Consider the following 15267-nt stretch of genomic DNA (forward strand, 5'->3'; position numbering starts at 1 on the left):
CATGGTGAAGGACAATCAACAAACAAAGGCCAGTCAGGTGGGAGGGAACACATCTTGCTGAGTTGAGAGGTGAATGTCATATGCAAGGAACAGTCTGTAGACCACTTTGTCTAGCATCTAAAGCAGAGGAGAGAAAATACATGAAATCAATGTGGAAAAATAGGGTGGAACCACATTGTGAGAGGCTTCCAATGCCATACAGAAGAGTTTGTATTTGGCTCTCTCAGGCAGCAGCTTCTAAAGAAGAGAGGGGTTATTCTCATAGGCTGTAAGGAGAGAGAGATTGGAGAGAGGACATGGCTTGAGTGTCACCATGTTAGTAGGGAAGAGAGAATGGATACAAGGGGTATTATGTAGGGGAGAAAAGGAAGCATCAAGTATCAAGAACAAGGCTGAAGTGGGAACCTGGGTGAAGAGAAAGAAGACTGTGCTCTCAAAAAAGAGAACTGAGAGGAGAGCAGACTTTGAACATAGTGAACTTGAGATGCCTGTGGAACATCTAGCAGAGAGTCGATCAATTTCTTTGTCGTCTAATCTATATATTTCTTATCTTCCTAATGAGAATTTAAGTTCTTGGAAATCAGAGACTACATTTTCTATTCTGTCATATCCCCCATGGTGCTCAGCTTAGTATCAAATCAACAACAGCATCTAATCCTGACTCTGACTTCTAACTATAAGCTCCTGGCCAAATCACTTCTCTCCAGAATTTAGGTTTGTCATCTATAAAATGGGAATAAATAATCCTTTTACTCCCTGCTTGTGGAATTATTGTGAGCAAATGCTTTACCTTACAGTAAACAAATAAATAGAACCTTAAAGTTTTCTAGGAAGGTGAGTCTAATATTATTATTATAGAAGGCAGTCAATAAATAATTGTTGAATTGTGAGATTATCAGGGCCTCAGCATATGATGGAACCATGGATACAGAGGAAAGACAATCTGCTTACAAAATTTAAAGTAGAGGAAAAAAGTTAAATTTGGATTTCTACAGAGTCCTACTGCTTCTGTTTCAGTTATGGGAAATGGATCAGGTCCATCCATCACATACCCACAAGCAGAAGCTGGGTGTGAGATTTTGAAAAAATTTTAAACAAAAATTCAATCATGAGAATTTTAGTGTTGGAGTCGTAAAATTAAAGATCCATTGGAATGAGTGGGAAATCATCATAATGTGACACAATGAACATCTTCCTTGAGAAAGGAGGGAAATGCAAATCCTTCCACTCCCTTCTAGATTGTGTCAGTACTGTGTGCAGAGCTGGCCCAAAGGGCTTCAGGAGGTGATACAGAGAGGAATCCTGTGGGAAGGAAGAACTTGATCCAGTGGGAGCTACCAGCTTTCTTACATGAAATGAAATGAAATTATTCTATCTGTGCTAGAACCTCTCTCTCTCTCTCTCTCTCTCTCTCTCTCTCTCTCTCTCTCTCTCTCTCTCTCTCTCTCTCTCTCTCTGTCTCTCTCAATGTTTGCTTATAACATAATACCCATTAACAAGCCATGATCCCTTAGCTGTTTAACAAAATAGAACCAAATGAATGAACAAACAAATTATGTTTCTCTTCCAAATCCAAATCCATATGAAGTTATACTATCTTTGATTAAGACTTGTTTTCTTTCCTTCCTGGGTGTGGAGTCAGGAAGATCTGAGTTCAAATGTGGCCTCAGATACTATCCATGGGACTCTGAGAAATTCACAACCTCTATTTGCCTCAACTTAACCTGTAAAATGGGAATAATATCTCCTAGCTCCCAGGGTAGTTATGAGGAATCAAATTAGATAATGTTTTAAAAGTTTTAAGCACAGTGCCTAGTATACAGTAGGTGATTAATATATTCCACTCTTCTCTCTCCCCTTTCACTTTCTTTCTTTCCTTTCCTTTTTCCTTCTTTTCTTCTTCCTTTTTTCATTTCTTCCCTCTTTTCTGTTTCTTTCTTTCTTTTCCTTTCTCTCTTTTTGACTTAATCTTTCCCTTTTTTCCTTCTTTCTGTTAGCATTTTTAAACATTTATTTAATAGATCAATACTTGCCTTGTGTAAAGCTCAGAGGACAGCTAATAATAACTAATAAAAACAACTCCAAGGTCATAGAGTTTATTCTGAATTGCTAACAGGCCTCAAAGATTACATGTACTTACACCAACTACCATGAAAGAAGGGCAAAAGGGTTGGACTGTGTGCTGGAAAGAAAGTTAGATTGGGACACAGGAGAGATGGGGCTTTGTACTTAGGTGTATCACTTCAGTTCTTTCCAAGTTCTTCATTTTCAAAATGAGATATCGGAACATGATGTATAGTGGGAAAGTAATTAGACTTTGTGTCAGAGGACCTGGCTTAGAAACCCTAACTCTCCTACTAACTGCTTGTATGACCTTGAGAAAAGTACTTCATTCCTCCATGCCTTGTTCTCTCTCATCTATAAGAGCGTTGGAGTAGATAGTCTTTGTGGTCCCTTTCAGCTTTGAGATTCGAAGCTGTTGTATCCTAAGTGTGACAGAGGTTGAAGGAAGATTATTACACACAGATTTTGAGCAAGTCAACCACCCTCCTGGAACCTTAGGTTCCTCATTTGTTGGATAGCATTGTTGTTGAGATCTTTTCTGGCTCCAAAGCTTCGATTTATGAGCCTATGCCAAGAAGGATATCCATGTGATTGAGTGCTTCAAACTCAGTGCACGTGTTGTATGTCCACTGTACCTCCAGCCTCCATAGAACTTTTGGTTCACTTTTATCACTGGCAGCTTATGCATTAACCCAGTGAACTGCCCAGATACAGAGTGCTAAGTACCAGATTTGTTGTTGTTTTGTATCTGATGACTTTCTCCTATGCAATCCTTTTGTTGTTTGCCCTTTCTTCTTGAAGAGGACCATGACATGCAAGTGAATTGGATTTAAGTGAGGGAAGGTTGTGCAAGGTCACTTGCCTCATTTTCCCTTCCAGAGCCATCTAGGTCCAGTGGCAAGATAGAGATCAAGAAGATTGGAGATAGTCCTTGATGAAATGGGAGAACTATACATCCTCATCCATGGGACAACCCTTTAGTTATCTGATTTTACTGGAATTAGTTTGGATGATAGTGATTTCCCCCACCCCCCACCAAGTTAGTTAAGAGGAGAATTAGGGAAAATAGTTAAAGCAAGCATCTCCTACATTGTAGAGTTTTTTGTTTGCTTGTTTTTGTTAGTTTGGGGTGTTTTTGTTTGTTTGTTTTTTCTTTTTGCTGAGTTGGGTATTGTTTGCATAAAGGATTCTAATAACTTTTTAGAATTCATTGCAGAGTCAGCAGAATGACCCATTAGTGTCTGAGTTTTCTAGTCTGTCTCCAAGGACGTTGGTATTTATTTGGTCATATATTTTTAGAGAGCTAAAGTGGATGTTTTTAAATGCAAGGATTTTTATAAAGTTATAAAGCCATGGTTTCCAACCATGAAATCATGACTTACTCATAACTAACATTTATGTAACAATAATAGCTCACACTTCTGGAGCAGTCTGGGGTTCTTAAAGCACTTTCCAGTACCCATGTGATGAGAGAAGTTATATAGGTAAGCCTGTTAGGATTCTTACAAGGTACTAAGACAGTGGAATTGATAGAGACAATAATTATCTAATTTAGCATGGTTCAGTATGATTGATCTGATCCTACAAGGAGAAGTTATGGGCCAGAACTTGAAACAAGGTACTAAGTGGAATTGAGGAAACAGTGATTTAATCTTACAATAAATAATGGTTTCCTAGTGATATGATGATTGGTGTATGCTCAGTAAGGGGCATATAAGGAAGAACTCTCAGGGCCAGAAAGGACAGGCGCACTAAAAGCTCTTCGGAGGTTGAGACAGATTCATTCCATCTTTGTTGTGTCTGGAGGCTGAAGTACAAACCTTTGGATTCAGAGACATTCAAAAGGAGCTAGAGACAGAAGCTGGCAGAGGCAAAGGACTAGCGGCAGGAGCTCTCGGAACCAAGGAGAGAGATAAGCCTCTATTAAAGCTAACTGGGCCCCAGGAAAAGAGACAAGATTTTGAAAGAGACAATAAAGGATTTGAACTTTAATTCCTGGCTGCATTTGAGGTGATTATTGAATATGAACTGAATTATTGAACTGAAAAGAAACCTGCTCCCAGAGAACATTACAATTTAGAGAAGAATATTACATATCCCCATTTTACAGAGGGGGAAACTGAGACCCAAAGACTTGCCCAAGTACTACTGTTAGTATCAGAGCCAGGCTTCCCAACTCCATCCTGTTGAAACCCCACCTTGTAAACTAACAAGTTGACTGCTATGGCTATATCCTTCTTCCTACTGAACAGGTCTTATGAAAAAGGACCCCAGTATGTTGGGTAGAACCCCCGTGAAAAAAATTGGGGGAGGATAGGCAGACACAAATGGGCTATGATTTGCATTATTAAAGAGAACATTCACATTGAGGAATCTACAGATCGTAGAATCATGAAATCTTATAACTAGAAGAGAATGCTGAGACCTTTTATAGACAAGGAGATGAAGATCAGAACAGTTAAGTGTGAAGCCAAACTTCACATAGCTAGTAAGAGTCTGAATCAAGATCCGAACCCAGGTCCTTAACTGGAATCCATCATACCATGGGTAACATCTTTCCACCTCTTAGTACCCATTGGAATATGCATTTTTTTCCTTCATAAGCACTTGTAAGTGATTTTTTTTCTAAAAGCATTGCATCAATAAATTAGTATCTACCATGTTTCTTTCTAGGCACTAAAAGGAAGCTTCAAATGCATCTTTCATGGGTGGATTATTTACTCTAGAGAAGAAGTTCTATACTACTCAGCAATCTCAGTAGCTCCCAACTCTATACTGATGATTTTTAGTTCTACCCATCCTATCCCAACCTCTCTGCAGCTCTCCAGTCTGGCATCTCTAACTACTTTTCAGACATCCCAAATAGAGAAGACATCTTAAACTCAACATGTTTAAAACAGAACTTTTCCTCCCTCCTCACTCCCATCTCCTTTCCTATTAGTATAGAGGTCAACTCCATCTTCCTAAGTTCTCAGGTTTACAACTTAGGTGTCATCCTGTGACATTTAAAAAGTTTATAGAGACAGTTTCTGGGTAATTTAGTCATTTTATCAATAAGACCAAGCAAATTATTAATAATAAAATGATCATTTGGCCATTTCTTTTAGACCAAAGTTCCCTAATGGTGGGATTACAATTAACATTACCCTTTGAAGAATTGCTGTTGCTAAGTGATGGCAATAAACTAGGATAGGTTAATACAACCACAAGTGTGGGCTATATTAAAATAAAGGTCTTGGGGTACATGACTTAGGTCACTCAAATCTTGGTGAAAGAGACATCAGTTTCCTGATGTCTTGGTAATAGGAAGAATGAGCTTCCTGCCTCCCACCTCTCTGAACAAACACAATGAGCAGGGATACACCCAAGAATTTCTTTTGCTGTCTGATTAGATTTTGGTCTGAGTAAGTCTTTAAGAGAAATTTTCACTCTTGTTGATTTCTGGGAAAAAAATACAAAATTAGTCCTAATATAATAACTAGTTATTAGATATGAGAGAAATATTCATTTCTCACAGTCCTCAATTCCTATCTCCTCACCCTTTCACAATATCCAGTCTGCTGGCAAGATCTGTCAAGTTCACCTTTGCCACATTTCTCCAATTCACCCCCTTCTCTTCTGGGACACTGCTTCACTGCAATTCGCACTTTCACCATCTCACACCTGGATTATTGCAATAGCTGGTGGGTCGCCTGCCTCAAAATTTCTCCCTTCCCACTCTAAACCATCTTCCTGATCTGATCTGATAGGTCTGACCATGGCACCCTTCCTCCCTTCTCCAGTCAATAAACTCCAATGGTTCTCTATCACCTTTAGGATCAGATACAAAATGCTCTATTTGGCATTCAAAGCCCTTCATAACTTCCCAGCCTCCCACTTTTCCAGTCTTCTTACACTGCAATTTTTGACATATACTCTTAGATCCAGTGACAATGGCCTTCTGGCTGTTCCATGACCAAGACACTCTATCTCTTAGCTCCTGGAATTACCACTGACTGTCCCCCATGTGTGGAATATTTGCATTCCTTTGATCAATTCACTGACTTTCCTGGCTTCCATTAAGCTCCAAGTAAAACCCCATCTTCTACAGGAAGCTTTCCCCAACCCCTCTTTAATTCTAGTGTCTTCTGACTTTTGATTATTTCTTATTTATCCTGCATAACGCTTGTTTGTACATGTTAATTTGCCTGCTTGCTTCTCTGTTAGACTATAAGCTCCTTGAAGTCAGGCATTTGAGGTCTTTTTCCTCTTTTTATATCCCTAGTACTTAGCACACAGTAGGCACTTAAGAAATGTTTATTGATTAATTGAATTTATTTTTACTTTAAATTTTCATCATAATCATTTATCATTATGTCTGAATTGGGACTATCATCTCTGCAGCAGCTATTGAAGTTTTAACTTTTCTCTTTCCTAGTTCAATGACCATGGGCTTCATCACATTTCCCCAAATTTTAGTTGTGAGAAAAGTGTAATCTTCCACACAGGTGTGAAATTTGTATCTTCTCTGCCCATTGCCCTACCAAACTTAAGTGATCTTCCTTCCTCAGGTTTTCCTAAAGTGTTTTTTATTTTCTCTCATGGACCATAGACTCCTGGAAAATAGAGACTGTATTATATTTCATCTTTTCCTCTTCAATGTCTTGTCCCTAGTAAATACTTAACATTTGTTCAGTTAAATTGAAATCCAATGCTTGTCATCATCTTATTCTCAAAGGACTTAAAAAAATCTTGGTTTGTCATGGCCTCAATAAATTAAAACCAATCTTGGAAATGGAAGATGGTTCCTTTTTATTTTGGACTACTCTCTGCCTCCTGAACACTGTCTCTCTGATGAATGTCTTCACCTGAATGTCTCCTCATTCAGTTAAGTAGTGCAGTGAATAAAGAGGTGGCCCAGAATCAGGAAAGACCTGAATTTAAATCTGGAAATATTAACTAGCTGTATGACCTTGAGCAAGTTATTATATCTATTTGCTTCAATTTCTTCAGCTTAAAATGGGAATAACATCACCATCTATCTCACAGCGTTATTGTGAGAATTAAATCAGATAATATTTGTAAAGTACTTAGCCTGGCATATAATAGGTACTACTTAAATGCTTATTCCCTTCTTTTCCTTTCCTTCTCCCTTTATCAGAATCTCTAACTTAATGTGTCCAAAACAGAACTTGTTATATTTATTAAAAAAAAAAACAAAAAACTTATCCCCCCTTTAAACTTTGCTAATCACCATCTTCCTATTTACTCAGGTCCACAGTCCTATAGTAATCCTCATACTTTCTTCCTCATTTCTATCTCCAATCCAGTCCAATAATTCTTCCTCCATAATCTCTCTCCTACCTGTCTTCTATCTATTCAACAGAACCCCTACTTTAGTTCAGGCCCTGATCACCTTTTGCTTGAACTATAACAATAGCCACCTAGCACCTCTACAAAGCACTATTTCCTCTGAAAATAAGTTAGTTTAATGATTATTAACAGAGAAGAATGATGTCGTCTTTAACTTTGCTAGAATGGTCCTAATGTTGACCATTAAACTTCATCCCTGAATGTTCCTTTTCTTTGATGACTTTTTTTTTACATTGATATAGTAATTTATATAAGATTCTCTTTCTTTTTTGGTCTCTGCTTGCTTTACTATTTGCTTTTTCTTTTAGCCCTTCCCTTGTTTCACTGAATAGTTCATTTGTTATTATAACACAATAATGTTCTATTCCATTTTTCCATCTTGCTGTTTTCTACTTGTCCTAGAGTCATCATTTGCAATCAGGAATCCTCTCTGTTTCCCATCTAAATCTTTTCAGTTGTCCAAATTGTTAGATGTTCTTTGAACTCTACTCCAATCAGCCACAATTCCATCCTCATACTGTGTCTCTTGATCTTGCTTTCAGGGCTCTCGTGTTTATCTGTCATGGTGCTGGTGAACACTGCGGCCGCTACGATGACTTGGCCCAGATGCTGACTGAACTTGACCTGTTGGTGTTTGCTCATGACCATGGTGAGTATCAGAACAATCTCTGGGACAGGGGGGTGACTCCTTGGAGTTAAGCAGTTTTTGGATTTCCCTTTCTAGCATTATTTCATTTCCTCTCTCTTCCTTTTTTGATTTTTTCCCCTTTTTTATTTCCCATTGAAAAACACCAGGACATTTTAGTGTGAAGTTTTCCCTCGGAAAAAAAAAATTAAACGAAAATCTCACTGTCTGCTTACTATGGCACAGATTCCCAAGTGAACCCATAAGGCCGGGCTCAGGCTTGAGTCAGAGGGCCATATGAAACCATCTGCTAGCTTTAACACAAGCCAAATAGTAATCCCTGCTTATGTAATATGATTTTATAACTTTCAGAATACTTGCATATGCACAATAGACCTTGACTTTCTCTTTCTTGGAAATTCAAATTATTATAGTGACAGGTTCAAAAACAGATTAAGGATGTAGCTAAGTTTAAAACACCAGGGACTCAGAAAACATCTAATGCTGCTAAAAACCACACCTGCCAAGGCCACATCACTCCCCAAAGATGAGAAAGCTCTGTTCCTATTAAGTGGGACATACTACTCTCTCATTTCATGCCCTTACACAGAATCACAGAGTTTGAGAATTGGAAAAGATCTCATTGGTCTTGGTCCAATCCATATCAATAAAGAATCTCCATTCTGACCCATCTGATGGATGGTCATCTGGTCTGGGCTTGAAGATCTCCAAGAAGAGGAGTCCATGGCTTCTGAGGTCAGCTCATTCTACTTAATCCTGGTGTGGATTATTAAGGAGTTTGGGTTTTGCTGTTGTCTAGACATCAAGTCTAACTTTGCTTCTTTGTAACTTGTATCCACTGCAAATATACACAAAGAAACTATGGCTAAGTATATAGATACTTCAATGGTTCCATGATCAGGTTCATAGTCTAAGAATCATCCTTGACTCTGATCATTGTCCCTCATCTCCACCCCCACCTCCTATGTCCAGTAAATTGGGAAGTCTTGTCGGTTCTGCCTCCACACATTGTCTGTCCCAGATTTGCCCACTGACTGTCTTCCACTGATATGCTGGGATTGACAGTGGAAGGTCAATTCAGTTTCAACAAAGCTTTCAGAGAAAGAAACCTTGTGTTTGATTTGATTTTAAAATATAGGACTAAGTGGTAATGTGCCCAGGAGCTTTCAGGGGACTAGAGATAAGGGATTTTATGACTGTAAATAGAAGAACAAAAGGTGCATTAGGAGAGATAGATGCTGATCTTGGCAAATAAGAAGCTTGGTCAGGAGAGGATATTCCACATAAAAGACTAGGAATTGGGGTTTTTTCTGCAAAGAGATCTTTTAGTCTGGGTACCAATAAATTTTCTTACAACGGAGAATACAATATTGATTAAATTTATGTTGCTTTTAATACATAAACCAGGACTACTTTTAAAATATCTTATTGATATTTAACTTAGGGTTAGAATGTAATGTAATGATGGGGGGGTAGTTATCTGGCATTAAATACATCAAATACAAGGACTGTACTCATTAAAATGGACACTGATCAATGTGTACAAAGGCTTTCCCATCACTGTTCAGTTCAGTTCCATTCAGTATGAATTATGTACCTACTATGTGCAAAGGGCATCTTGGTGGTGCATTGGAATGAGGACCAAGCCTGGAATCCATAAGATTCATTTTCCTGTATTCAAATCTGGTCTCAGACACTTACCAGCTATGTGACCCTGGTCACTTGACCTTGTTTGCCTCAATTTCCTCAACTGTAAATTAGAAGAAAATGGCAAATCACTCCAGTATCTTTACCAGGAAACCCTACATGAGATGATGAAGAGTTGGACATGACCAAAAAAGACTGAACAAGAACAAACTATGTTGCTGCAAGGCATTGTGGTGGATATTGGAAATACAGTGACAAAATAATAAAGAATAATCCTTGTGGAAAGACTACTAATGGAGTTGATTTATAGGAATTGTCAGTCTTATATTCTCAACTAAAAGGGAGAAGGATAGGAGGAAGCCCTGAAAATAATAATAACACCACCATATCCTTGAGGCAGCTACGTGATGGAGTGCTCACTTGGAGTAGACATAGACTTAAGTTCAAATTTTAACTCAGACACTTATTGTGTGACTTAGGACAAATCTTTGAAATTCCTTCAACCTTAGTTTTCACTGAGATTGAAGATGAAGACAATAATAGTACCTACCTAATAGGGTTATTGTCAGGATCAAAATGGGATTACATATATATATATATATATATATATATATATATATATATATATATATATATATATATATATATATGACTGAATGTGGGGGTTGTGAAATTATGATTTATTTATATAAATAATAATAATATATAAATATAATAAATTGTGATTTATTATCTGTAAATGTTCGATTTGTCTACTTGTTTTATATATCTATATAACCTGGGATCATGTAAAAATTTCTTGGGTGAAAAGGGATCATGAATGGAAAAAGTTTAAGAAGCTCTGCCTTGAAGCCCTATATAAATGCTAGCTATTATTATTAACCCCATGCTACAAATGGGGAGAAAAAAGCTAAAAAAAAGTTAGCAAGTCTTGAGACGGCAGAGAATATTTATCACCCAGTGACTAACTACCCTTTGGTGATTTGTCTTGCGAATTTTGGCTTAGTTGTTCCTCTGATGATGGCTACCCAGTTTATTACTAGGTCTCCCCCAAAACCTTTCTTCCTTGGCTGGAAGGCTCTGGCTCTGCCAAAACTTCCCCTCTGCTGGGCAAAAAGCAAGCCTTAAAAAAATCTGAGATCAATTTGACAACATATCAAATACTGGGAGTATAAAGTTAGGGGAGAAATTCAATTAAATCTCATGTCAAGCTTGCTTTGATATATTATGATAGGTACTCTATGCAGACTTAGCCAACTTCATAATAATCAAGTAAACTTGGCTCTCTGATCTCTTCATCTCCCAACTTAGGGACTCAGTATCTTCATCTGTCATATGAGGAGGCAGAGGTCTGAGCTCTCTCAGACAAACTTATGAAAGTGCCACATTTGTCAGTGGACCTTTGAAATCACAAGTGCCAGGCTCTTCACAGAAAAAAAGAAAAAAACAGCACCTTTTGATATTCCAGAATAACATCCAAAAAGGAGACATTGCTTTGTGTGGCATTCTAAAATATAGTGCCATTCTTTGCTTAATCAAGCCCTTGGTTTACCAAGTTGCTTACGGTGATTCATTGGAATTCTCTTTGCCAACAGCATGAGGATGGGATTTAATTCAAGAAATGAACAAGGGAAGTTTTGGCCCATTTTTTCTCATTTTGTGTGTAGCCTTTTGTTGTAAATAGAAGAGGGATAGTTGTTACTTGCCTAGTGGGCAGGAGAAGAGCATTTCAGTGGGACTTCTGAATGCTTTTGAGCTAGAAAATGTGACCATTGAAGATCAGTGAACTTTGATCTCCTTTTTTTTGCCAAGAAATCTCAGTTATTTGGGGATCCATTGTTTTGTTGTCATCACAGTGCCAAACTTTTTATTTGTCACATGTAGAGTTGGACGAACAAAGTCGCTGGGCAGAAATCCTTTCCCCTTTTTGGAATTTGACACATTTTGTTTGGGTTTTTCTTGATTTTGTGACACAATAAATATGAGAGAGAGAGAGAGAGAGAGAGAGAGAGAGAGAGAGAGAGAGAGAGAGAGAGAGAGAGAGAGAGAGAGAGAGAGAGATGAGATTTGTAAAAAGGTTGTGATATTTTGGGTGGAGTGGTATCATCTGGTCTTTGGTACCAGAGGAATTGTTAGTCTGCATCAGAAGAAGAATACAAATAAGTGTTCTCTAAATCAAGGAATTCCTAGGTTTATAGCACTCTGTTTTACTTAGTGTCCTTCCCCCAATCTGCTCTATGGCTTATGTTTAAAGTGAAATAAAATCAATTGAATTTGAGAATCACAGGTATTACTTATGATGATTGGAGACTCTCAGAGTTGCAAAACCTGAGATAAAAATTATTGAATATCTCGTCTTAAAGACACTCCATCCAATGTCATGTTCTGGAAAATTTTCTATAGATCCAGAAGACCCAACTTCTATCATAAAGCTCTACTCCAGGTTCCATTTATTATTTTTGAGCAACTACCCATGAATGTGGCTCCTTATACTTATCCCTAAAATGCAGCATATGGACTAGTGGATAGATGATCCTTGAAGTTCCTTCTGCTCTGACAGTCTGTGTTTTAAAGTTCTCCCCAATTCTGACATTCCATGTTCTAAGATTTCTCCCAGTTCTGACATTCTGTGCTCTAAGCTTGCTCCCAGCTTTGATACTCTGTGTTTTAAGGTGCTCCCTCCAACTCTGACAATTCTGTGTTTCAAGATCTCTCCTAGTTCTGAAATTCTGTGTTCTAAGATCCCTCCCAGTTCTAGTATTTTGTGTTTTAAGGTCCTTCCCAGCACTGGCATTTTAAACTTTCAGGGTCTTTCCAGCCTTCTTGTTCTGTATGTAAGGCAGGCCTGGAACATGACTGGATCAAATGCTCAAAAGTGGAGCAATGAGTTGCCTCTGCAAGGTTGGCAGGCTTCCTTCCATCACTCTCTTGAAACAAAGCTGGATGACCATTTGTCAGGGAAGCTGTAGAAGAAGGCAAAAAGATCACTAGGTGGCCATTGAGATACTTGCCCCACTCTGTGATTCTGACATCTTGGGATCTGAGGATTTCAGAAAACACCTATATCTTTGATTGAATTGCTTGTTAACCCATCAGGTTGTGTTATAGATGTTAGTCTTTACTGAACAGATTCCCAGGCTTGCAGCTGGAGGAGTCTTTACATTTAAGTTATTTTTATAGATTAGATTAGATAATGGAACAGTTGTAGCTGAGTAAAACCAGCTCATGTGCTTTGTACTGGATGTACACCCAGTATCTCCTTCACAGGGACTGTCACCTCTCGGTTCCTGCTCATCATAATGTAAATAAAACACTCTGACTGGTTTCACTGAAAATGGTGGTTTCAACTCATAGGGTTATCTGGAAGATAAAATGAAATAGAAGCTGTGACTATTTTCTGCAAAGCAAAAAGTATTCAAAAGGGATGGCTGGGTTGTTTTCTAAAATTCGGATAAAACCCATGCTAACACATTTTAATGGTCTGCGTCCTAACACTATTAAATGGCAGGGGCATATTGGTTTGAGGTCAAGAGATCTGAATTCAAATACATGTCAGGTAGTTCCCACCTGTGTCATTTTGGACAAGTTAACTGATTGATCCTGACAGGTCTAAGATCATAGATTTAGAACTGGCAGGGACCGTGGAGGCATTTTACAGATGAGACAGTGAAGGACCACACATCCAGTTAGGAAACTAGCTAAGGCAGAAACTAGCTAAATCTATCTGATGCTTAAGTTCAGCACTTGAATTTTTTTTCAATTTTATTGGTTTTCTGTTTTTAAATCATTATATAAATGATGTAAAATCACTTATAAGTTATTTAAATTTATATAAAGTTGCTTTTATATAAGTATGCCTTTTCTAGAAATAAACTTTATCTTATAACAAGAAAAAAAGTTGGACAACTTATACAATATTCTGTCTCTATACAGAGGGGATAGATAGTTTTCATTATCAGTTCCCTGAGATCATCTTTTTGTTGTTATTGTTGTTGTTATTCTTGTCTTTAATCACTCAGAATTGGGCTTCCTTTAATTGACATTATGTATATTATTCCTTTAGTAGCACTAATGATTCCACTTTGTATTACTGTATATAATTCTTTCCATTCTTCTCTAAATTCCTCGTATTTGTCATTTTCTACTGAATTCTATTACATTTATGAGCCAGTTTGTTAGACTTTTCCACTTCAATTTTATAGTTCTTTATTACTTACAAAAAATGATGATGTGAATATTTTGGCACATGTTACACCTTTGTTTCTATCGTTGACCTCTTTGGATGATTCAGGGACTTCATTGTTGAGTTAGAAATTTCATGGGGATACGGTAAATGATCAATTTATTTTTTATAGGATTGAGCATAGTATTTTGGATAATCACTAATTATGTGACCATGGCCATATGGAATTACATTATTTTTAAGCTGTATAAGGCTCAGTTTCTTTCTCTCCATCATGGGGCTGCCTCACTTGGTTGTTGTGAGATAAATTCTTTTGAGATTTTATAGTCCTGCAGAAATAAGAGTTAATATTATTATGATTATAATTATTTCTTGTTTCCCAAGAAGTCTTGTTTTATCCTTAGGATTTTAAGGAGTGGACATCTGGTCCACCAACATTTCATTACTAAAAGGATGAACCTTTCCCCTGTTGCGTATGCTTGCATTTGTGTGCATTTATGTGAGAAAGATAGAGATAGATATAGACACACACAGAGAAGAACAAAAGAGGAAAAATGAAAGATTTAAGATCTACCAATATATAGCATTTGTTCTCATGATAGATGTTCTAAGATTCTAATGTGAAGGTTAATTCCATTAACCTAGACCAACCTCATCATCATCATCAAAAAGTAGCTCATTCAAATCGCCCATTAAACATTCATTAAGTGTATATTTGTACAATATCCTCCACCAGGCACTGAGGGAGAGATATAAGATGATGTAAAATTCAATGTGTTCAATTCTAATAAAGCTGATTAAAAACTTGTAGAGAAATAAAAGTAAGAAATACTATATAAGCAATATGATTAAAAAAAAAAAACCTCATTAGCCTGTAAGAGAATAAAATGTTTTGAGGTCAAATGTGGGAGAGAGGACTTCCTGCTGGGAGGAGGATATTGGAGAGGCTTCCTAGAGGGAATGGCATTTGAGCTAAGTCTTTTGAGAATATTAGCTAGCAGTATTGATATAGCTACCCATATTATCTCATTTGAGCTTCTCAATAACCCTGTCACATAGGTGCTATTATTATCCATATTTTACAGATTAAAAAAAAACAACAAGATAAATTAAGTGGCGTAACCCAGGATCATACAGCTAGTTAATGTCTATGGGGGTCTAAGTCCAGCTCTCTATCCACTGATAGAGATGGTATGAGGAGAGCCTTCAGGAAATTCTAGTAGCATCGGTGCTAGGTGCCCTACAAAGACAGCAGCTCTTGTTTGAAGAGGGAGAGAAGATTAAACTGACTCAGATAGAAAGGACTTACTAAGGAAAGCTTTGGGGGAGAGGCAGGAGTTGTAGATGGGGCCTTGGAGCACATGCACCTGAGAGA

The 15267-nt window shown here is 37.6% G+C and overlaps 1 protein-coding gene across 6 annotated transcripts in view; it reads left to right on the forward strand.

Annotated features, from left to right (window-relative positions):
- MGLL (monoglyceride lipase) overlaps positions 1 to 15267 on the forward strand; it is a 179891-nt gene that overhangs the window by 73530 nt on the left and 91094 nt on the right. For all 6 annotated transcript variants that reach the window (XM_074283763.1, XM_074283765.1, XM_074283768.1 and 3 more), the window contains one exon: positions 7959 to 8065. In XM_074283763.1, coding sequence (XP_074139864.1) covers positions 7959 to 8065 — 107 coding nt within the window. The remainder of the gene's footprint in view (positions 1 to 7958; positions 8066 to 15267) is intronic.

The sequence above is a fragment of the Sminthopsis crassicaudata genome, chromosome 1, assembly GCF_048593235.1.
Source record: "Sminthopsis crassicaudata isolate SCR6 chromosome 1, ASM4859323v1, whole genome shotgun sequence".
NCBI classification, from domain to species: domain Eukaryota; kingdom Metazoa; phylum Chordata; class Mammalia; order Dasyuromorphia; family Dasyuridae; genus Sminthopsis; species Sminthopsis crassicaudata.